The sequence below is a fragment of the Lacerta agilis genome, chromosome 5, assembly GCF_009819535.1.
Source record: "Lacerta agilis isolate rLacAgi1 chromosome 5, rLacAgi1.pri, whole genome shotgun sequence".
In the NCBI taxonomy this organism is placed as follows: domain Eukaryota; kingdom Metazoa; phylum Chordata; class Lepidosauria; order Squamata; family Lacertidae; genus Lacerta; species Lacerta agilis.
The window spans coordinates 86,087,645-86,112,809 of NC_046316.1; the positions used below are offsets into that span (position 1 = coordinate 86,087,645).

General features: G+C 40.0%; 1 protein-coding gene across 1 annotated transcript; it reads right to left on the minus strand.

The window, feature by feature from the left end:
- Nucleotides 1–316: 316 nt before the first annotated feature.
- CCDC39 (coiled-coil domain containing 39) lies at nucleotides 317–24,811 on the minus strand. Its single transcript, XM_033150712.1, has 20 exons — nucleotides 24,635–24,811; nucleotides 22,093–22,212; nucleotides 20,708–20,854; nucleotides 17,838–17,996; nucleotides 17,362–17,454; nucleotides 17,141–17,269; nucleotides 16,421–16,612; nucleotides 15,586–15,689; nucleotides 14,763–14,895; nucleotides 12,356–12,550; nucleotides 11,145–11,309; nucleotides 10,549–10,686; nucleotides 10,143–10,351; nucleotides 8,123–8,246; nucleotides 6,106–6,265; nucleotides 4,463–4,569; nucleotides 3,467–3,607; nucleotides 3,102–3,281; nucleotides 2,856–2,929; nucleotides 317–646 (listed from the first exon to the last, which is right to left on the minus strand). The coding sequence occupies exons 1-20, from the start codon at nucleotides 24,761–24,763 to the stop codon at nucleotides 511–513; spliced, it is 2,835 nt and encodes a 944-aa protein (XP_033006603.1). The 5' UTR covers nucleotides 24,764–24,811; the 3' UTR covers nucleotides 317–510.
- Between the last annotated feature and the right edge of the window lie 354 nt (nucleotides 24,812–25,165).

The window sequence follows — 25,165 nt, forward strand, 5'->3', positions numbered from 1 at the left end:
CAATGGCTTTTTCACTTGAATCATTTTGGGGGGTGGGCCAAGAGGGGGCCTCTTAGGAAAACTTCCCCAAGTCTTCTTGCTTAACGCTCTCGGAGTCTTTTAAATGAAAGAAGCTACCTAAGCAAAGTCATGAATAGAGGAAGTTTATTGAGACAGATAGGGCAGGGGAGCACAGTTTGATACTGTTTTCTGAAAATTATGGATAGTTAAAGCTACAGAATCCTTTAAAAAAAACCTGAAGAAATTTGAAACATTAAAGCCAGTTGTCTTAGGCTACTGAAATTATTAAATGACTTCATGTTCACTGAATTTTTTAAAGAAATTTTTTATTCTATTTTCCAGTAACTCAGCTTGTTTGATATAACCCAAAGTAAACAATATTTAAATTACTTATCCACAAAGAAACTTTACTGCAGTTTAGCAAATTAGTATTTCTAAATAGGGGGTAAACATTAAATCATTTATGACTTTAAAAGCTCTGAGACATTCCCTGCAGTATAACACTTAAAGCTAATTGGGGCTTTTGCTACGAGAGGTTCCAGAAAAGCTGCTTTGGCTAGAAGGACGTGAAAGAGTTTCTGCATTGGGACTCAAAGTCAGAGATACAACTTTAAGTTGAGTAGCAGATGAAGAACTCTTGGGGGACCTAGAAGACACAAGGAAAGATGTCACACAATAAATATATCTTGAATATTGCAGGAAACAAAACGATGTTGTAACATCCAGGATAACATTAACATTAGCAGTGGAAAAAATCCTGTCCTTTTTTTCATTTTCCAAAATGTAGAGAGAAGTTCCTGCCTTGGTCCCTCCACTGAATCTTACATGATTATCTTAAGCAGTACAATAATATATTTATGAACCTCTCTGAGCACTTGTCCTAGCAGCAGGGGAAGAAGACAGGGTCTTGGTGGTAAATTTGGCATGGCCTCCCCCATAAAATACTCTTGCTGATGTTCCCTATCTTTGCTTTACTTCTTGGCATGTGAGGTTTGCTATTGTCTGATTCCAGTTGCAGCCAGTGAGGCAGTGTTGCTCACTTTGCTTCCTAATGCTGTGCACTGCTACTTATTAGAAAGAGGGAAGGGCATGGCAGTAGGGAGTGCTCAGCGGCAGGGCCAATCTGACACTCCTGCCACTACACCCACGCCAAGCCCCCTGCTACCTTTTCCCCTTTTCTCTTGGTAGCCAACAACCATGCATGGCAGGTGGCCAACGTTGCTCCACTGGCCCCTACTATCTGATTCCATAGTGTATTTGATGGATCCCTTCTCAGTACTTGTGACTGTTGCGAGACCTTGCTCCAGTCAGTGAAGAGGACCTCCCCATCACCACCAAAAGGAGATGACCTCAGCACATGCTAAGAAACAACTTATTGAAATGAGCTCGATATGTTTAAATGCATGAAGCAACACTTTGAAAGCATTAGGCCAAGAATGGCCCTGTAAAGTCCATTTTACACCACATTCAAAAGCATAATTGAAATAAGCTTATTTTTACTGCTATCAAATGCTTGTCACACATGGACCACTGCTTCCCATATGAACCAACCCACACCCTGCAATCATAATCTCAGGTCCTCCTTATGTGCCCCCTCCATGAGAGGTCTGGAGGGTGGCAACATAAGAGCATGCCTTTTCTGCGGTGTCTCCATGTCTGTGGCATGCTCTCCCCTCTGTGGCGCCATCATTATATATCTTTAGGTGCCAGGTAAAAACTTTATAACCAGGCCTTTGGCCTTTATCTGTGGCCTTTTAGAAGTGGGTGGGATGTTTTTAATGTCCACCCCTGCCCCTTGGTTTTAATGCATTTAGGGGTTGTTGGTTTGGTTTTAAGTCACTTTGGGAAAAATTAAGTGACTAACAAATTTCAATAATAATGGGTCTTTAGCACTGAATATTGCCCTGTTTTCCTTTTCTGCTGCCTTTGAAGTCCATCCAAGGGGACAAGTGTGCCAGATATTAGTAGTAGAAGAAGGTTTGGATTTGATATCCCACTTTTCATTACCCGAATTAGTCTCAAAGCGGCTAACATTCTCCTTTCCCTTCCTCCCCAACAAACACTCTGTGAGGTGAGTGGGGCTGAGAGACTTCAAAGAAGTGTGACTAGCCCAAGGTCACCCAGCAGCTGCATGTGGAGGAGCGGAGACGCGAACCCGGTTCCCCAGATTACGAGTCTACCACTCTTAACCACTACACCACACTGGTGTAGTGGTTAGATGTTGTTGAAGGCCTAATTCAGGCATAGGCAAACAGCCCTCCAGGTGTTTTGGGACTAGAATTCCCATCACCCCTGACCACTGATCCTGTTAGCTAGGGATCATGGGAGTTGTAGTCCCAAAACATCTGGAGGGCCAAGTTTGCCTGTGCCTGGCCTAATTATTTAATTGAATTTTTATACCACCCTTCATCCAAAGATCTCAGAGGGGTTCACAGAATAATTAAAGCTTCTTTCCTTAGTACGCCATGAGGGTAATTTGAGTGTCATACTAGTGTGAATATGGTTGTATTTTGCTCTAGCTGAAAAGGTAAGCTCCATAAACACTGAACGACTGTTCTTTGGTCAAAAGGCAGGACCAAAATTAGGTGGGGCTCCTTTTCTAGTAGATCATCAAGTTCTACTTGCTGTATTTAGTGACAGCTTGTGTGCAGAGTACCAGTAACAAATCAACTCTCCCCTTTATTCCCCACTGAAATTGTGAGTCACTGGTGCATTCTCTTCCCAGCTCCTGCCAAGTGGTCAAGTCAGGAAAGATTAGTTACCTTGCATACAGACCATTCCCCCATCCTCTTTGGATAAATGTTGCGGTCACTATACAGTAACAAAGAATAAAACGTTTTTATAATGGCGCTTACACAGTTGAAGATGATGAGCTTTGAGGAGATGAACGAAAGCTAAGCCGAGAAGAAATCTGAAGCTGGAGGGAAGCCTAAAATAAAGTATTGTGGTATTAATCATTAGTGGATATAAACAAACATACCGAATTCATATTTGGCTATTACTTTGAAATGGCCATATTTTGTGGTGTGGTTTTAAGGTCTGCAAGTCTTGGAAGGTTTTTGGTGTTTTTTGGAAGCAGATTTATCAACACAAGACAGTACCTGTTCGAAGTATCTCTGAAGTATTGTGTTCAAATCTGGATTTGATTCTGCAACTTCGTGCAGCATTGTATCAATTGATCTGCTGAACTCTTTCAATGAACGAAGTTCAATATCTTGTTCTTCTTGTGTTTCTGACTGAGTCCTCTTTAATGCTCTGATCTCTCTAGTTACTCGGGCGACCTTTTTAGACAGAAAAGTATTACAAGGATTGTTTAATCGATGCTGCTATGGTAACAATTAGATTTCATTTTAACAGATTTTATATAGTAAATATTTCAGCAGTAATGGACAATGTTTATCTCTTATTTTATTGAAATTGAAAGAATTCATTTAATAATGATAATGCTGTCTTCATTTAAACCAACCTGTTTTGTGGCTCTTTCTAGTTTTGGCTTCTGGTCATCTATGTCTCTGCTTAACTGCAAAGCGTGTGCTTCTTTCCCTTGTATTTTTTCTCTGCAGAGAGCCTCCTCTTTCAAAAGAGTATCAAGATTACCCTGCATGGTCTGGAGAAATACAAGTTCGTACATAAACCTGTTTTGAAGCCATTTTAAAAATCCATAACAATAAATGAATGCTACACAAAATAAAATATACATTGGCACATTCTCTCTTTCTTGAGTTGTAACTCAGATCTGTAAAATGAGAACAACAGTATGATATCAGAGTTAGAAGAAAGCTCAAGGAACTAGAGATTTACTTTCTTTATATTCCACCCTTGCAAATTTCTGGGTCATATACCAGGTAAGACATACCATACTCCATAATAAAAAAGTACAAAGGGTAACACAATTAGTAGCGGCTGTGTAGTTTGGAACAATATGCCTTCCTCCGACTTCTACTCTCAAATGGTGTTGCTACTTCTCATGTTTGTAGAGGAACCTCTATCAGAAATCAAATGCATAGCTGCAGTTTCATCATCAATAGCATTTTGGGTGTGCATACACTGACTTCTAGAGGTCCTGGTCCCTATGTTTTGTGACACCCAACGCACGGGCTGCAGGAAGTGGACGCCGTCCTGATTTTCTCCTGCCATAATGTATAAAGCAATTCAAAATTTACACAACTTCAGAAGAACTGGTAAGAAAGACAGTGATAGTTGCAAAATCATTGAAAGGAAAAATACAGTGTATGAGGGGGTGAGGGATGGAATGAATAAATACTCTTCATAGGATATTTGCACAGAATTTGCATCATTCTATTCCTCCCTTTACACCTCTTCCTGTCCAATTGCAAAGCAAGGGTGGCACTTCACAGTGTGAGGAAGTGGACAGATATAAGAACAAAGTTGCTAGAAAAGTTTAAATTTAGATAAGGATTATAGAGTGGCTTAAAACAGCTTAAGGCAGAAGTTTATTTACCTGTATATCTTCCTGGATTTCCTTGATCTGTCTTCTCTTGTATCTGTATTTCTCATCCGCAGCTCTTTTCTCATCTTCCAGTTTCACCTTCTCTTGGTGCTCCTCACCTATTACAAATACAATTATTTATTGAATTTATTGGTTGCCTTACCTCTAGGCAACATACAGTAAAAATTACTTTTAAAACATCCAGTCTAGTCCAATACAACTATTAAATAAATACAGGGAACCAACCACAGTAAACTAAGCAAGCCTTTTAAAAAGTGGCAAAAATCCACACCGCTACAGCCACAATCAACCGTAAACATGATCAGAAACAGAAGTAGATGTTGAAGTCATGCACTAATTTAAAAATGTTTAAATTATTAAAAGCTCTAGGACACTCATTTAATGCTGGACTGTGGATGGGATATGCGTTCCAGCAAAGGAGGCTGCATGAATTGCCTCCAGCATAACAAAATTGATGCATTTCAAAACATTTAGTCTGCAATGAAACGTCAAAAGTGATCAGATCTACTCAAGTTCACTTTTACAGTACCTTATACTAATCTGAATGACAATATGCAATGTGCTTGACTGAAAAGTTTATGGGCAAATGCAGATCTAATGTGAGCCATTGCTTAACCATGGTTCAGTGTTGATTGTCGTCATAAGCTGGTTCGCACAACATAGTAAGTGAAACTGACTTAGGGAGAATATGACTCAGTGTGAATATGCAGGCTCCCCAGTAGGTGCTTGTTCTTGATCTGCTCCCCTCTGGCCCTTTCTAGGTTTGCTTTTTTGCAGCTTGTATTTAGTTAAGGGAGACCCTAATTGTAAATCAAAATTCAGATGACACATCAAGTCCTAAGGGTGGTAAAAGGGATTGGTGCAGAGCAAAGTATCTGTGAACTCCTGGGGCCCTGAGAGTCTGCATGTTCAGTCTTGCTAAGTCATATAGCTTGGCTAACCGTGTTGTGTGAACCATTTTAATGCCTTCTCTAATAAATGCTAAAGAGGTATCTCTTTTAAAACTGCCAAACTTGGCAGTTTTTCAAAAATCCTCACAACTTATTAATGAAGATGGCATAATACTAAAGTAATAGAGCCAGCAGAGGGAGCAAAAGTTAACTGCAAATCCTTTCTCTGTCATCAAAACACTATTTTAATATTCAGGTACAAATAAAAGGGAGAGATTTTAAAGTTCCAGTTTCCAGTAGTTTCCAGACTAGTTTGTATTGTGGTATTATAGTCTGCTACACTTTCAGTGTAAGTAGCATAGGCTACTTCTGTTGTAATTAAACCTGTCTTTTATACTTAGGAAACAATTGCTTCTGAGAAAAAGGTACATCTGAAATTATTGGAAGGAACTGTTGCTTAATGCAACCTGCATTTCAAGTCCCAATGATCCAACATCTTTTTAGGTGGTTTAAGCATTTCCAGTCCCAGGTGATGCAGTGAGGCTCACGGTTGTGCAAAGATCTGAACTCGGATCTTCTTCATCCATAACTTCACTGCATCACATGGAAAAGATTGCATGTTCTGAGCCTAGGAGGACTAAAAAAGTAAATTACATTGCAGTGTTTGTGGCAGAGCAGTTAGTAAGTGTCCTTTCCGGATCTCCCTTTGCTCTTGGACTTTAGCCTTTTACCCTAGTTCCTTACTTTTCTCTGTGACTGCCTTGAATGTGTCTCGATAGTTGCTGTTGCAGTTATTAAGCACATGCAGAGTATTCTCTAGGGCAATACATTCTTTCTCAGCTAGCTGGATCTTTGCATCCAAATTGTCTCCTTCACGCTGAAGATCTTCCTTTTCCTGGGCAGCCTTGAAAGAAGAAAAATTACTATTAACAGAATTCAGAATCTTAAGATTAATACCCAGTCCCCATCTGCCTTACACTGCAGTATTACACTTGGGTATTTATTAAATAATCCATACCCTCCATCATTTCTCCAATGAAAAGAGGGACGTCCTATTCAACAACAACAATTTTATTATTTATACCCCACCCATCTGACTGGATTGCCCCAGCCACTCTGAGCGACTTCCAACATATATAAAAACATAATAAAACATTTTTTAAAAAATTTAAAAACCTATACAGGGCTGCCTTCAGATGTCTTCTTAAGGTTGTATTGTTACTTATGCCACCCCCGAGCCAAGGAAATAACTCCATACCCTCCAACAATTCTCTGATGAAAATAGGGACGTCCTAAGAAAAATTGGTACATTCTGGGATCAAATCAGAAACCAGGACAGCTTCTGAAAATCCGGGACTGTCCCTGGAAAATAGGGACACTTGGAGGGTTTGTGAATCCTCCATCGGAAAGGGGTAAGTAGTTAAGCACAAGTGCATATTGTCTAATAACACCTCATAACACTGCTTGTTTTCAATCCTGGGTGAAAATCTGGCCATGTGCAAAGATTTCTAGGCTTGTGTGAATCAACAGCAAAAGGGCTGAATATTTGATGAAACGGGGATACATGGTAACTCAACAGTGGGAAGGTTCTGTGATTCACCTATAAGAATGTTTAACAGGGTCACCCAGCGACTCTAAACTTTTCCACTAAAACTACTGCCTGCCACCCCAGAAGACTCATGAAACAGGGTAGGATGGGCATAGGTCACAGAACCTAAGGAGTGGGATAGGCTGCACTTACTCAACCTTTAACAGATACTTTTATTTTTCAAACCTATTCCAAGCCTAAATAATAAGAGCAGCATGGGAACAAAGTGCAGCATACTTTCTTAAAAACAACTTTCCAAAATGGCAGGCAAAGGTGGAGCTAAAACCCTATGAATAGTACCCAGCATGTTTTGAATTGAGGTATGCAGGAAAAGTGTGTGAGGAAGCTATGAAAAAGCAGGGGGAGAAAATGTGCAACCTATTCAGTTCAAAAGAATGCCTAAAACAGCTGGATAAATCAAGAGTTTAGTTAAATGGGGAGGGGGCTGCTAACAAGCCCTAACTAAGTGTAGGTATATAGTCAACAGTGGCCAATGAAGTAATTTTATCTGACCCCAGTCTACCAAATTTGGATCAGGACCCAATGAAAAGGTTGATCCAAGGTGAGGGGAGGAATGATGGAGATTTTGTTATGGTTCATAATTTGAAAACGAATAAACACATTTAGTTCCGTGCGGTCGTCCCCCACCCCCAGCCTTTTCTGAGACACCATGGCACATGGTCACATTAAACCTCTCTCAAGGTTTTGACCACAGACTCCCTCTTATGAAAGAAACACCCTTACTGTTAAATGGTACTGAAATTGTAACATGCCCTGCCCACCAATGGAAAGATTAGACTGAATGGCAACACATACTTCTGCTTCCTAGGCCAATGTCTAACATGCCAGATTTTCCTTCTTCAGTAATAAGTGTAGTCAGAAATATTACAAAATGTTGTTGGGCCCACCTCCCTGTCTATTCCTTCTGATTTTGAAGGTGGTTGTGGATATTTTCTTATTTACACTTGGGATGACTGCACAATCCCTCAAATTCGTGAGATTACTTCAGTGATCTCTATGTTGAAGTGGCAGATCAGGAAGTTATGAACCAACCCATAGTCCAATCTCACACTGGATAGACGCAGGATACCCAGTAATGAAAACAGCAGAGATTGGAGATCAAGTATGGATAATTTGACAAGCTCATGGGCAGCATCCAAGCTGGAAGGTTACCTTGATGACGTAATAAGTGTGAGTTTTCTCCTCTTCTCCTTCTGGGGGCATCATGAAAACGGTAATGATTTCAAATCTGCTCTTCAATTTCTCAATTTTACCCAGTCGCTCATGAAACTCAGAACTGATTTGAGAAGAATAGGAGAAACCGACTAATAGGTTCAAAAGAAAATAATTTAATTCATGGTCATAAATATGTGAGATGAAGTTTCCTAAGAAATCAGGTACACCTGTTTGCCTTTTGAGGGGAACAGGGAATTGACTTGAAAGTAATTTTGCTTTTATTACGTGCTTTATACAAAGGAAAACTCAAAGCAACTTTACAGCAAGATAAATACAAGCAAGTAAAATCAATTAAAAGCCATTTAAAAACAAAACAAAAAAACCATACAATACAAAGCTCCAAAAATGTTCAACCGAAAAAAAGAACAGATCCTACCATACCCCACTGAAAGATTAGTAGCACAGTAGTGGTTAATTTAAGCACCAAAAGCCTGGGTAAATAAAATTTTCTTAGCCTGTCTGATGGTGCCAGGTGCATTTCCATGGGGAGAGCATTCCACAAAGATCCTTTCCAATTAGTAGAGGGGGGGAAAGCTATTAAACCTGCAGGTCCATCCAGATCCATAGAACGGATGGAAAGTGCTGAAGGCTAGAGGGGAAAGCCTTTGTGCATCACTGAGATTGTGTTTCCCGACAGTCCCTCCTGCCCGGACCATGGAATTTCTACAGGCTTATGTGATCCTTTCCTTGAAATGTCTTTGATTTTCCTGTGACTGCCAAGTAAGAGCAGGGCTACAAACAACACACAAATGTATGCAACAAAATTCTGGCAGTCAGTTCATCTAGTGAGAAGAAGCCGCTTTGAGAGCAAACGGTTTGGGGCAGAGAACTGTCCTATTTCAAAGCTGCTTTTCTTTTGTTATATTTAACAGTTACAGATTGAGATGAAGTCTGTGCTGCCTTGGTAAAAGACTTTCAAAATGCTACCCATCTAGATGCATCCTTGGGGGACCTCTTCCCTTCAGTGAGACTGTGTGAACCCTATAGCAGAGTGGATGATGTCGCTATTAAAAACAGACAACACAGTACTTAGGCTAGTGGTATACCCATCTATTCTAGTTGCTGCTGGTACCCAGTCCTCCCGACTCACAGTTGTCTCAAATCCCCACACACAGGAGGAGACAAATTCAACATTACATTGCAAATTCCTGCATCGTGGGGAGCCGCCATCCAAGGAACCTTACCCAAATATTTAAAGGTTTGGCATTTCAGTCTTACAGCTGCAGAAGCTGCCCCCTGCTGATTGTATCTTAATATTGCCACTGCTCAGAGAGAATAAGCAACAGCAGGAAGCAACCCCAAATCAAATTATATGCAAGTGCCAATTAGTCATGTAATTATCACAGGAAAAACACACAGGGCCTGCCTGCTTGGCGAGGGGTTAAGCTCCAGTCACACTAAATCACTCTAATTTCCTATTGCGTGGGCTGTGGATGGAAGGAGGAGAATGGAAAAAAGGGCTGCCAAATCAGCTGGTTGAGTGTTCATTTCCCACTTGGCTTTAACCACCCGCTGCACAAAGATTCTTACTTCCCAGTTTCTTAATGCTGTAGAAAACAGGCCCTTGCAGCTTGTATCTTGGTTTCTGTAACTGACTATAGCTAGCCTTTATTGGGTGCTTTGCTGATTTACATTTTTATAGAAAGGTAGGGTACAAATGTGATAGGCAAGCAGGCAGGCATAAAAGCAGGCTCCTAGTAACAGAACCCTGCCTGAGAATAAGTATTGAGTGTGTTTGCTTCTGTCTAGAGTTCTTGTACAAGGAAATTTAGAAGCAGCAAAATAATAGCAATTCCTGACAACCAATCACATAGGTGCATCAGTTATTAGCTAACTACCAAGGTTGAGAAAGGCAGCAAGTATAAAGTTGGTTTTCCGAAGTGATTCCTTCAATATCTTATGTTTCCTTGAAAAGAGAAATCCATTCCCACCTCCATGCAACACACAGGGCAAATACCTCAAAGTCTGACGCTCCTGCTCTATTATCCTTATCTGAGTCTCAATCATTGCCTTATGAACTTTGATATCTGCAGTTCTTTCTTCCATTGCCGTTTGAAGTTGCTGCTTCCGTTTTTCAAGGGAAAGAACTTGCTCTGCCTTGTTGTACAGGGTATCTCTTACACGCTTCAGCTCCAGTTTCAGGAGGTTATCTTCAATCAGCATATCCTTCAGTTGGCAAAAGAAAAATAATATTCAGCACTAAATCCAAAGCCTCCTGAGATGTAACTTTTGTTTTGAATAGTTTGGTTTCCAAACTTGTGACACATCAAATTAGGCATGCCCAGGGGCATGGACAGTCTGTCAGTGCAAAGAACCCAAGCATTTGTGTGGGTCAGCATTATAATAATTGTTTTTATTTATACCTGCTTATCTGCTCTGGCTTTTTTTAGTAGCTTCTCTGATTTGTCAGTGAAAAGATTTAGCTCATCTACTCTGGTTGTCAAGCCAGCCATTTCTTCTCCAGTCTTAGTCATAGCCAACTTGATAAAATGGATGTCATTCTGAAAGAAAGAAAAAACAAGTTGCTTTTAGTTTGGTCATAAATACTGTTTTGTTATCAGTAGACCCTCGCCACATCCAGATCCTTACCTGTGCAAAACATGGGTGACATCTATTGATGTCCATCTGCTTGCATAACAGAAAGCCACTACCACAACAAGATTTCTGGTTTCTCTTTTCCCCACTCCAGCATTCCCCAAGCACCCCCAAAATCTGCTCCAAATGGTCCCCGATCCTCTGGAGAAGAGGAAAGAGAAGTCTTGCTGTGTGCAAGGATGCCTGTTCATACTATATTAGATCTCCCCCTATAGAACTGGCATTCCCAACCACATCTCTGTCCTGATATTGGCTGGGGACAAATGTGCTTCATTCCAAACATTGAGTTACATTAGACCATCATGTGGGCTATAAATTAATTCTTGCTGTAGGTGCAATCCCATGAGATGAAAAGCCACACTACCTGGAGTTTCTTCTGCTGTGCTTGTAGAGTATTGTATGCTTGTTTCTTTTCTTCTGCTATCTTCGAAAGCTCAGCAACTTTTGCTTCTAAAACTTGCTTCTCATCTGTGTTAAGCTCTCCATGCAAGCGTGACAGCCTTCTCTCAACTTGCTGTATATAAAAATCCTGTTAAAAATATTTTTAGGCAAGAAATAAAATGAAAAGAGAGACTGAAAAACAAACAATTAGAGTCATTTCTATACATGCTAAAACATTAACACAAAAAAATTAGCTGTAGGACAGGCACCTAATTAAGTAATTGTTCCTGTACAATTGTTTCAGGCCTATAGGCCTTCTCATTTGTAGACTGTCTTAAAATGACTGGTGTGCAATGCTGGCTCACAAGTAATCTTCTAAAAATATAACAAAGCGTCCCCAACCCAGAGAGAGTCTGCTTTAGGGAGGCTTACAGCTGAGTAGCAATCTTACCACTACCAGTAGATGCTGATAAAAAGGGGTAAAATTTCAAAGTGGTGCATAGGAGTTATGCATACAAATCTCATTAACAAATAACAGGATTTGGGCATGTTCATCTCTTGTATCGCTTCAAAAATTTACCCTGAAGCAGCCATGGTTCAGAGGAGCCATAGCAAAAAGCTGATTTGGAAATCATACAATCCCATTCCAAACATATTTACTTGGAAGTAAATGGAATTAGTTTCCAAGTAAATGGATATTTTTTTCCCTTTTTTAGAAATAGCTTCCTCTAATTTCAATGACACTTACTATCAGATAAATATATTTTATAACTGAAGGGTAAAACAATAACTTTATTAACTCTGAACTCAAATAAATATTCTCTTACTTAATACTGTGTTTTGCAAACACTTCAGAACTACACAATGAAAATATACACACAATTATATGTATGTCAGTGAAAGGCTTAAAATGATTTCTTGACCATTTTTGGCTTCTGCCATCATCAACAGCACAGCTGGATTTCAAATCACAAAGCCTAGGAGACTGTGCTAAGAAAGGAGAAATTTGTCAGGAAGGGGACACCTGTCAAAAGAGAATGTTTAAGAATTAGGAGTGCTCAGCCCATGGTCTTCTCCCAGTTCTTAAATGTCTACCTGTGCTTTCTCATTCTTCTTAAAAACCTTCTCCTGCAGCAGATGTCCCTTTGCTGAGACACACATACACTACACACACAAACACTTGTTATCCCTTGCCTGCTTATACATGAGTTCTTGTTGTTTGAGTGTCTCAGCATCCACCCGGCATAAGCGACTGTGTAGGTTTTTCAGCTGTCCTTTGCGTCCATCTATTTCGGCTGAGCAACACTTCTCCTTGTCTTTAAGTTTCTGCAGCTCCTTCATTCTTTTAAACTGTTTGTCTCGCAGATGTTGTTCCAGTGCCTCTTTCTCCTAATGGTGTTAAAAACGTTCAAAAGGTGAATGCTATGCTATCTGTTGCTTTATCAATCTTTCCAATTCCAAGGTTGCTTCCAGATGACCTTTTTATTGAGCATTCATTCCAATTTTGTTTGTAGAATGTTTGCATGGAGGTTATATGACACTCGCTATTTATTAAGCATTCATTCTGAATCCTACCAGCCAAACAATGATAACCAGAAAGCACCCTAAGAATGTAAATGACTACACAAGGATGCACTTTTAAGTTTAACGAGAGTTAAGATTAGTTACCTTTGATGGGTCTGTGCCTCTTTGGGATATGCACCCATTCTGCTCTGGCACCCATGCCATCCCTTATCTGACACCTCCATCCTGCCTCTCCCTCTTCTTTCTAGAGATAGACCATTTCCACTCTCACTCCCACTATAGCTTGTTGCAAAGTGTCACCTGAAAGACAACCACTCTGCCAATGCTATCTCTCTCATCTACCTAAAGGGCAGACCACTATGTCCCTAACTTACTCATCCAATGATCTACAAAACACTGTTAGCAATTACCATAACTGAACACAAAAATCTAATTCACTTCGACTGAAATGAGATATCATTCTTTCTAAATGATTAAGATCTTAATTCAGATATTTTAATAACACATAAAGATCCTAAAACATACAGACTGTTAAATAAGATTCAGTCCCAGCAACACTGCTTTCCTACAGGGGGGACTGGCGGCAGGCACTGAGGAACAGAAGCTCAAATGGAAAGAATGCAATTTTGAGTACATTATTCTCTGCCCATATCTTTTCACCGTGAATTAATAGATGTGGCAAATAGACATGCATGGCTAATTTTGATGGAAAGCGAACTTCTGACTAACACATTACAGACATTGTTCATCCTAGTTAAACTATCACCCCTCAGCTGTGGAACTGCTATGCTCTTGGGTTATCCACTTCCTTTGTAAGGAAAGAAGCACTGCACATGGTTTAGCTGCCCTACTAAGAATATTATGGATAATCTCTTGCAGTCTGCAGTCAGGTTGTTTCATTTCAGTGTGTTCAGGTTCTCTGACATTGTTATTTCAACTACTATTAATCCACATTTAGAAAATGCTATACTTAATTTCAAAGAAGAATTTAAAGTGCTTCTTGTTGAATTGTGAAATCACTTGAGGTCTAGTATTATAGTATCATATGCCAAAAATTAGCATTTAGAACAGGGCACAGTCCTAACAATCTGGGCAGTGTCACAAACCGGTCCAAGTTGTCTCACCAATACTACAAGATCAGTACCATTATGCAAAAATAGCCATTTTTGGAAGACTAGATGTTAAGTTTAAGGAGTGGAGACAACTGAGCTGTGTTCCCATCTTAAGTAATTTCAATAAAATATTTTGTCAGTGCTAGCAATGGCACTAATCTACCTCTTGTGTCTATACAGATTGTTGTTGATACTCAAGTTCCTTATGAAGATGCTGGGACAGTTCCGTCAGTAGCACATGAGACTCTTAATCTCAGGGTCATTGAGTTTGAGCCCCACATTGGACTAAAGATTCCTGCATTGCAGGGGGTTGGATTTGATGACCTTTGTGGTCCCTTCCAACTCTATGATTTTATAATAGGCATTGGTTGTGAGCTTCTTAGACCAGAAATAATGTCATCCAGAATATTAAAGCTTTGCACAGCTGAATAGTGATTAAAATACTGTTCATTTTTACCTTTCATGCTTTGTATGAACAGTTCCTATAAGGATCATTATTATAGGTTTTCTGGAAATTACTTTTTTTTAAAAAAAAATCCCATGTGGAAATAATGACCAGACTTTCCTTACATCCTCTGTGATTCATTGGGTGACTCAAGGATTTTTGCTTTTGTGGTGCTTGTTATAACATTTTAGTTCCTTCACCTTAGAACTGTTGATTCTCTTTCCTCTGTGAATCTCATTCCCAATTCAGTCAAAACACATTTGTCTGGCATACACCTGATCTTACAAGTTTTTATCTCAAAACTTCTTATATGTTTATCTCAGTTCTTAACAGAAGTACAAAGTATTGTGGAAATGATTAATCAGATAGAGCTCACATGGACAACAAATATTTCTGTAAAGTAACACAAAAACTGAAACCAAATTGTCAGTCAGTCAAAGGTATCCATGTCCAATGGCACTTTGACAAACTGCTGGTAACAGTGAAAGAAAGCATGCTTTATATATATATTTGCTTTTACCTTGACACTTTTCTCTTTCTCTTTCAGGAGCTCTTCCATTCTGGCTGCTTTTTCTTCTAAAGTCAGTGCTTGGTTTGTCACATATTTCAGTTTACTCGCAAGACTGTCATTCTGATCCTTTATCACGTTTAGCCTAAGCACAGATTTATGGGGTGAGAAGGCAAGTTACATATATTTTTCAAAATAGAAAACTGGAGCTAACATCCCTAACCCTCAAATTAATATAAAATACATGTGACTCTTAAGAAATGTAATTTGCTATTTAGGACCTCTAACAACTTACTTAAGTAAAGAGCCCAAATTTCAGCCATCGTTTTGATATTGTTTAAAGACAAAATAAATCAGATAGTTTCATTACACTTAATAGCTTATCACATATTAAGATATGAATCAGGAAACACCTTTAAAGCTTTATCAAAAAAGGAATTGGGAATTTCCTGGTCAACTCTCATACGTTTCCAGAATGTAGAAGAGAATGGATGGAACACTGTACCATTCTGAGAGAAGCTACAGATTGATATGGGAAAGAGAAAACAAGATAATAAATTCTAGCTGGGGAGGTAGGGGATACAATGTTTAGCATCCAGGGAATACTGCACCTTGCCCTAAATTATGCTCCAAGTCCCGAAGTTTCCCTAAGTCTTAAAAAAAACCTAGCTAACAAAAAATGGTTCAGTAAATGCTAAATAGCCATATTTGTGAAAATGCGCCTTGCCATCACTTTTCACCATTGTCTAAAGTATCTACAGTATTCTTCTAGTACTTGTTACAAAAATATTTTCAAAATAACTATAGCAGTCATCTCACCATTTATAATGCCTACCTTAAAGTTTTCTCTTGGATTTCCTTTTTAAGGTTAGCTACATTGATCCTCATCGCTTCTAACTCAGAAGCAGTTCCATCCACGGTAGCTTTCAAGGTATCCAGCTAATGGTAAGGTTTCATGAACATTGAAAATGTAAGTGTTTATTCAGGGTACTCTGGTCATTTTGAAATCATATCTGTCAGGCACCCCACCAACTTCCCACATTTGTACTGTAACACAAATGTGTTACACCAATATATATAACACAGATTTTATTTTTTATTACTAACAGCTAGCTATTACAAATATTACTTTGATACAGAAAACCTGCATTCTGTCATGCAAACATTCCCAATTTTAGGTGCGCACCCCTTGTTTTCATACCTTTTTACTTTAAATGTTATGTATGTTTCTCTGTGAACTTCCCATCAAAAACCTTATTGAAATGAAAGAGTGTACAGTATTGGCTTTTTCTCAGTTTATACTACTTGACTGTGAACTGCAGATGTAAAGTTGACAAAGCACCATGGAAAGTTTTACAACTTTCCCAATTCAAATACCAATTACCAAAGGCTGAAAACCTGGACAAATGCCACATATGTATAAATATCCCTTATTACATGCACTGACCTTAACAAGTTTTTATTATAACTTCCTCTGAGATATCTATTAGTAAACATCAGACATAATGGGACTATCAGTTCTAGAAAGGTGTCTTCATTTTGCTGCCATTTAACTTTCTCAGGTTTACAGCATATTTCTGCTATGACAGCATGGGCAGACATTTTGTTCCAAAGTGGCATTAAACTGAAAAAGATTAGTGTCTCCATTCTATATATGATGTTAAAATTACCTCATCCTGTAACTGATTTCGATTGGCCTCCTCTTTTTGGTAATCTAGCCTCAGTTTGGTAGCTAGCCGATCAGCCACGGCAATTCTCTTCTCGTACTCCATGTTATTACCGCTCTCATTTGCCAAAAACTGAACCTTGTCTTTAAGCAAACTTTCCTTTGCACGGATTGCCCGCCTTGCCTGTGCTAAAAGCTAGGCACAGAAAAATACACAAATCAGTTGTAACCATGCTGCTGGATCAACAAACCAAGAACCGCAAAAAAAAAGTTGGTTAAATTTGTTGTTCAGGGGACTGTTTTTGTTTTTTCTTGCTTTAACAGTTAATGGTGGGAAAACCCAATTATATACTGTATTGGTAGGAATATAGTCCACATTTCCCCCAAAATCTGGCTTGTATAAAACCGGAGTACAATCTTTAGTTGTGCACTTTAGTAATTTTTGTAAAAAGATCACCTGCCCTTCTCAATAGGTGGCACTGGTTGCCCAGTATTATTCTGTATGAGACGAGTCTAGAGGTTGCATGCGTTTTTAAAATTGTGCGAGATTTATGACATTTGTTTCCTTCAAAGAGATCTCATTTTACAAGTGTGGTCTATATTTTAGAGCGGCTTATATTCAGACCAATATGATAAAACCTGTATGACATTCAGCTCTTTAGGAAATGGAAGCCCAGATGACATTACATATCTCAAGAGGTCCAAAAGCCAGAAAATAGTTTACCAAGGCACACTTATCTATTTCTTGATCTCTTTTCTGCATTTGTTCTATGGTGCTCTCCCATTGCCTGATAAGTTCTTGTCTTTCATGATGAACCCTGCGGAAATCTTCAGCTGTTTTATCCAGCTCTATCTGTAAAGAGAAGCGGAAACTAATAACAATGTATACCAGGTATAAGAAGCACTTGAAGTATTACTGCAAAATTCATTCTCCAGTGGACAAACCTGAGCAGCCAAGGTTTCTGTAAGCTCATTGTCAAGAATTCTGCGTCTGTTATTACATTGTACAGTCAGCATTTCAATCTGTAGCGTTAACATCTGAAAAGATAATGAAACATACTTTTAAAAATACTGAACTCTAATTATAAAATAGTTAGAAGTTAATAAAGCATTACCACTGCCATGTTTTCACAAAAACCTAAGGTCATAAAATCCTAAGGCTAGGAAGGACTCAAAAGATTATCTGGACCATCTACTTATAACTCCATCAGAAGTATCCAATGTGGCTGTTTTGCTCATGCAACAGAATACCACTTTGCACAACCAAACCTCCCAAATAATAGTTGCAAACATCTATGTTTTGCATCTCATGTCTTAGTACGACACTACATCTCTTTCCCATCCAACCAGATGCTGCAAGTAATATGGACTTGTGGGGCTATGGGTGTTACACGTGAACTTTTAATAAAATATATACATACTTGCAATTTGCCATCATCTTGCTGTGCATACTTCTGGATTGCAACTGCATCGTTGTCTTTGCGTGCAGACTCTTCTAACCAAGCCTCCAAAGCTTGTTGGTCCCAGTTCATTTGGCATCTTAAGGCTTCCAGCTTCTGAGTCACTTTGAAAATATTGTTCTAATATAGTACGAAGGGGTGGGAGGAGATGTAATAAAAATTCATACAATCACATATTTTTATTAGCCCAACAAACAACTACATTGTTGCTAACTTAAGACTGCTTACCTGGGGAAAATATTGAGTTTAAATACTGTCAGAATCAGTTTTGTGTATCTTTGTTCTCTGCCTTTTCCCCCTCCAGTAATCTGAAATCCTACTCGGAAGACTAGTCTGAAGACTAGTTACAGTAAATGGGAGTGATGGGCCCGAGTAAATAAAAACAGGTTGTATTTATGACAGAGCTATGGCCAACTCATCGTGTTGAAAGGACTTCAATTCACATGACTGCTTCCAAGAAGGGTCAGGGGACAGACAAGCTGCTTCCAAATCCTTCCTATATATGTGTATTTGTGCCAGACATGATGGGACAGTCACATGTATTTTAAAGCATGTATCTACATTGTTCATATATAAACCAGAACTGCAAGTGGATCTACTACTTTACAGCAAAAGAAGTGAGTGGAGAAGGGGACAAAAACCAATCCCCTTTTCCAACCTTACTTCTATATTGCTTTAAACAGGTTTTCTCTCTACCCAACTAGTTTCCGGCATTGGAGCTGGCTAGGGGAAATTGCATAAAAGCAGAGACACACCTAGCACAGCTGACATGAACTTCAGTTTGACCCTTTAGGGGGAGATAAAAATGATAATTAACATTGCTGGGGTCCAAAGACTTTTTTTTTACACTTCTTACTTCTTCTGGAAGGACAGATCCTGAAGTTAAGGCTCCAGTACTTTGGCCACCTCATGAGAAGAGAAGACTCCCTGGAAAAGACCCTGATGTTGGGAAAGATGGAGGGCACAAGGAGAAGGGGATGACAGAGGACGAGGTGGTTGGACAGTGTTCTCAAAGGGACCAGCATGAGTTTGGCCAAACTGTGGGAGGCAGTGGAGGATAGGGGTGCCTGGTGTGCTCTGGTCCATGGGATCACGAAGAGTCGGACACGACTGAACGACTGAACAACAACAACAACTTCTGCAAATTTAGTCGAATTCTACACAGTGGCTTCTCATGCTATATGAGAAATTGTTTTGGAAGCACTGTTTGCTATTTGAGGAAAACAAGCCAAATGTTTCTTGGGGTCATAGAACTAGTTTCATAGCTGTTTGGCACCTAGCCCATATTTTTATCAGGGTTTCAAATGCAGCAGGGTGGCTATGATAAAAATAATAATATTGTAAAAACTTATACAGGCACGATAGAACATCAATACAGCATACCAATAATATGCATAAAATCATCTGTTACTACAAATCCATGCCAAACACCAACTATTATTGAGGGAGCAATCCTATGCACAAGAAACTCACATAAAGCAAGCCTGGGAAAATAATGCAGCATAAAGTTACACCAGATCTAAACCTCATCTGGCAGCAGGGCTGTTGCTGCTTTGCCTAAGCGTGGCGGAGGGAAAACAAGCCTTTAAAATAGTGTTCTGTGCTGGGTTGCCAAGGCACGTGACCAAGATGAATGGGTTTAGGATGCAGATGAAGTCCTCCCTCTCTGGTCCCACTTCTGCCACGCCTCTGAATTGCCCCATTTGAGGAATTTACACTGGCCTCCAGTTACCCAGCTTTGGCTCAGTTGGGATGAACAAGTTATGTAGGCCTATCTTTGGCTAAGCCTCTGAATTCATTGCTGTGCTGCTGGGAAGGACAAGCCCCTCTTGGAATGTAAATACTGTGAACTCCCCCTTCATTGAAGGCTTCAAGTGTAAATATGTGTGAATGAACCATATTTCTAAGACACACAAACTCTGCTGTGCCTCATTTTTCCAAGGAATCACAAACCCTGGTTAAGTGCAAAGAACCCAGAATCTCTTGCTACTGCTCGGCAAAGATTAGGGTGGCCTGTAACAATATTTACTCACTTCATTTGGGTTGGTTTCTGTTTAATATTTATGCTTCATCTTTTATTGGTGGGATATTTTGAAATTGAGACCTGCAGTTTTAATTGAATTTTTAAATTTGTATTTTAATCTGTTATTTTAAATTGATCGTTTTTATGTTTTCTTGCTGTGATTTTAATTGATGTTAGCCGCCCTGAGCCCGGTTTTCTGGCTGGGAAGGGCGGGGTATAAATAAAATTATTATTATTATTATTCATTTATGGGTTACACCTCATAAAACATCCCAAAGCAATTCAACAATAGCACAATATGAGTGCCTCAATATGAGACTGCTTCTTATTAAGTACAGTTTTGCCCCAAGTAAACAGTTCCTGGAAAATCAACTGATAAGCAGGGACCGGCTGTAGGTCAGCAATAGAGAACATGTTTTGCATGCCCAAGATCCCAGATTCAATCCCAAACATCTCCTGTCAGTCACTGTAAACAGAACTGAGCTAGATGAACTAAATGTCTGACAGCTTTTTAAGTTTCTAATAAACCATGTTAAAGTGACCTGTACTGTTAAACCAAGATAGTAGTTCAGAAAACCATTTCCACATTGTACCCTAATCTTGCATTAAAAACCTTAAATACTGTACTTGGATCATTAAAATACTTTAGGAGGGAATGCTGCAATAAAATAGTACGAATATCAAAACTGTTGCAGTGTGAAGTCCTTTGTTTGATGCAGCTGAGAAGCTGTGTAAGAATAGCAGCAGAGAAGGCTTCCAACTTTAGGAATATATTTTTCAGATATGTGATGAAATACTTGAAACATACTTCTTGACTATTTTTCTTCTCTCGTAATGAAACCATTTCATTCTCCAGTCTTTGAATCTCGCTTTTCAGTCGCCCCACTTCTCTCTCTGCGAGGGATTTAAAATGCTGCTCAGTTTCAATTTCATTCTGCCTGGCTCTGAAAAGAGACTAAAGAGAAAGGCAATTAATTATTTTTCAGGGTTAACAAGCAGTGATGATTTAAAGGCACCTTTTGTGTTTGTTTCCTTTTTAGAAGAAATTGAAGTTAAAAATGGATGAAAATTTATAAAACATACAACTAAGAAGTTCCACTTAAGTAAATATCCAAGAACCTTTCTGATAGGTATTTAGACTTACAAAGGTATGAGTTTTGTATAACAAAAGATCCAGCATTTTCTCTTGAAGCAGTTTCCTTCAGTTAGCTACCCAAGTGATGCAAACATTTCAAATTAGATTTTGAATCCATTATTTTATTTTTCTGTAGTCCAGAGCAGAACAAATGTAGTGTTAATTATATTCACGTGGGTTTCTCTACCAATTTGGAGTCTATTTTATTCAAAAAAACATGACTGCAGCAAACTTCTTAATATCATGAGCTGTTATATGAATTAACTGACAGAAATGATTAACTGTCATGATTAATAATCATTTATTTTTCTAGATAAAATGTTCCATCTCTTACAAAGAAGTTCCATAATCTTATCTAGAACCAGCATATTAAATATAACCAGTTATAAGATCTCTTGTTTTTGCTAGAATCCCTTTGACTTATAAAAATCCATTAAATCTTTATGTGCCCACATTATCAATGATATCATTTTGCTTATAACATTTCTTTTGTAAATATTATGAACCAGCCATGCATTGCCTACTGACAAAAGAGGAATACAACTCATTTAAAAATTATGTTTGGAAATAATCAATGCAAAACACAAGCAACAATGATAAACTATGAGCATAAGTAACAATGATCAACACCCCTTTTCTGTTTCATGTACCCTGATCTTATGCATATTTACTGAGAAGTGAACCCTACAGAGTTAAATGTTTCTTATTTCCAAATAATTGCACACAGGATTACAGCTCTGCATAACAATCCTAAGCATATTTCCTTAGAAGTAAATTCCATTAAGTTTATTTATGCTTAATAAGTGTGCATAGGATGGCAGGCCTGAAAGGCTGTAACACAGCAACATTTCTGGTTAGTGTCTGGGTGGGAGATCACATTGAATCTTATGTTTACTACCTTGAAGGGAAGAAAGATGGGTATATTTAGATAAAATTGAAATCCAGTGTGAATTTAGTTGGGAGTATGCCTCACTGAACACAGTGGGATTTACTTCAAAATAAACATGCAGAGAACATTACACATGTATTTCACCAAAGAAGGGCTCTTAAGCATCTACCTGTGTCAAATTAAACTCTTGCCTGACGTTCTTCAAATGTGATGTCATTGCAGCAATACGGTCTTCAAAGTCAGTCAACTGATTTTGTAAGTTTGCCTTTTCTTTTTGCAATTTTTGCAGCTGTAAACAAAATTCAATATATTTTAGTGTTACAAAATATTAGAAGTATTAGAAGATCAGAAGATGGTCAGGTCTTTTAGATACTACTGCATTTAGAGGTGGGAAAGAAAAACCATAAAGTCTTCCTACATGAACATATTTGGTGATTTGTTCAGAAATAAATTGGTGTATTCACATTTCACCACAGTACTCCCCTTACCAGCTTTTCATATCACCATATCTTCAATTCGTCAGATATGTTTATTTGTGTACACACCAAGGTATGTTGACAGGGTGGGGATGCAAAGGTGTTCACACTTTGGCTAGAAATGAATTAGCAATTAAGAAAGGCTTAAGGATCCAATCAGCATGAAGCTGTTTTAAGAAACAATACATCAAACAGTAGCATTTTACACCAAATTTCAGGATACATATGCATTAAACGCCCAGCACTGGAAACACACAGTAAATGGGAATAAACAAACAAACTAACAAAATCCTTCCAGTAGCACCTTAGAGACCAACTAAGTTTGTTATTGGTATGAGCTTTCGTGTGCATGCACACTTCTTCAGAAGTCATGGGAATGTCAGCACAGCCATCCATAAAATATATCCACTTTTAAAGGCAAGTTAACCCCACTTCCTTCCCTGTTTGCCATACTTTGCCACAATTTAACCAATACACACATCCTAATCCTGTGTAAAAATAAATTTAGGCTGGGTTGGATATAAAATTTGTGCGTGCAGGAGACTGGACAAACTCCAACCAGAATGCATATATAATGGAATTTACTGCCACATGGCGTTTAGCCTAAATGGCTTTTTAAAATGATTACATAAATGCACGGAAAATTACTCTCTTAACACCTATTAGCTATTATAGCTAACTTGGAACCTTCATGTTCATAGTCAATTCATCTCTGAATACCATATGCTGGGCACGAACAATAAAGGCTGCCTTTACACCCAGCTCATGTTCCTACCTCATCTGGTTAGCCAGCGTAAGGAAACAGAACGCTGAACTAAAATAAGCAGACGGACCTTTACTCTGATCCAACAGTGCTCTCCTAAGCCAACTTTTCTGACTAATTACGGACAGCTCTGGAAATATAAATATAAAGAGCAGAACATAGTCCTACGAGGCACCATACTGCATCAGCACAATGTTTCCCAAACTCCAGGTGGCATGCTTTATTTTCTCCTCTGAATTCAATAAACTCTTCATTCTTGCCCTTGAAGAAAATTCCTATTTTGAGCCGCCTCTGCTCTGCACTAGTCACTCTGCAATGGAAGGCAGCAAGCCCAAAGTAGATGTACTCATGCAGAGATGGAACAGCAGCCTCACATGTCTATTAACAGCTCTTAGCCATGACAGCTAAATGCTCTGAGGCAGTATATGCCTCTGAAAACCAGCTGCTGCAGGAAGGCACAGGGGGACCTGCTGCTTGGAATCCAGTTTTAGATGGACCCCTAAGTTTGACTGAAGGCCTAGAAGCAAGGCTCCTCTTTAAATTTGCTTCCAGTGCCATGTTGCTGCATCTCTGTACAGAGCATCCCTGGAAGTAGAGTTTGACCGGAATAATTTATGCGCCAGAGCTGTAAAAAAATACCGTATATACAATGCAATGAGAAAACAGACAGACTCTTTTGTGTGTGTGTGTGTGTGTGTGTGTGTGTGTGTGTTTTTTGGGGGGGGTCTTTGGTTTCAATTCTTCTATCAGCAATGGTTGTGGCACACTAAGCACATAGTTGAGGAAATTCTTGCACTTGGGGGGTGGGGGGCTGGTTGGCCAAAATCACCCAACCCACACCTCACTTTCCAGGAGATCCCACTCCTCCCCCTCCAATAACATTTGGAGTGGGGGCCTTTGCAGCAGCCCCCTACAATGCAGGAATCTCAACCAAAGCACCCAGGGGACAGATGGCCAGCCAAACTCTGCTTTAAAACCTCCAAGGAAGAAGAGTCCACAGACTCCAGAGGGAGGCCGTTCCACCGTCGAGCAGCTCTCACTGCTGGGAAGTTCTTCCTGACGTTTAGTCGGCATCTCCTCCCTGTTAACTTGAATCCACTGGTTCGAGTCCTACCCTCTGGAGCAGGAGAAAACAAGCTCGCTCCCTCTTCCATGGGACACCCCTGGAGATATCTGAAAGGTGGATGGACCTCCTCTTTCCCAGGCTAAACATATGCCAATCCTTCAACCGTTCCTCATCAGGCTAGGCTTCCAGAGCCTGCATCATCTTGGTCTCTGCTCTGCCTATATTCCAGCTTGTCCATGTCCTTATTCAATGATTTGCGCCCCAAAACGGGACACAACGCCCCAGGTGTGGCCTGACCAAGGCAGACTCAGAGATGGAGCTAAGGGGGCTTGGAAGAGGAGGAGGGTCCCGCCCCATCCGCCCTTGCTTCTCTTACCCCGCTCCCCACCCAGTCCCGCCAACTCGCCTCGTCCTCCAGAGCCTTGTTTTCCGCGCTGGCCACGGGGATGGCGAAGCCGTCGTCCCAGTCGAGCTCGGCCAGTATCGAAGCGGTGGAGTCGCCTCCGCCATGGCCGCGGTCGCCGAAGGCGTTCATGGCGCCCCTTCCTCAGCTCGGGCTCCCGCCGCCGCCGGCCCTGAGCAAAGCGAGACGCGCGCCGTTGGTTGCCTTGGCAACGGCCGGCGCGAGGCCTTGGCAACCGCCGCGCAAGCCCGCAGGCAGGCAGGAAGGCCTCATCCTGGGCCGGCGGGTTTATAAAGCCAAGCGCGGTGCTATGGGGGTGGGATTCTCCCTCCGCCCCCTCCTCTCATAAAACTCGGGGTCCGGCGGGCGGGGTGGCGGCGGCAGCGGCTCGGCAACACGAGGCGCCTCCGACGAGTGTTTATAATGTCCCTCGTGCCTACGAACATTTCGCAGCTTGCACGCCACGTCGGAGGCGTCAGAATAAGCTGATATCCCGGCCCCATTGAATCTGGGTTTAATTCCCACATATACAGA

Bases quoted from the DNA above. Each gene is read 5' to 3' on its own strand.
- CCDC39 (XM_033150712.1), bottom strand. From the start codon at position 24,763: ATGAACGCCTTCGGCGACCGCGGCCATGGCGGAGGCGACTCCACCGCT. The intron at 6,266-8,122 runs GTAACCTTCCAG...TCTTCTTTCAAG, and splicing joins ACACTTATTACGTCATCAAG to GCTGCCCAGGAAAAGGAAGA. The intron at 2,930-3,101 runs GTACTGTCTTGT...ACTTTATTTTAG, and splicing joins TTCAGAGATACTTCGAACAG to GCTTCCCTCCAGCTTCAGAT.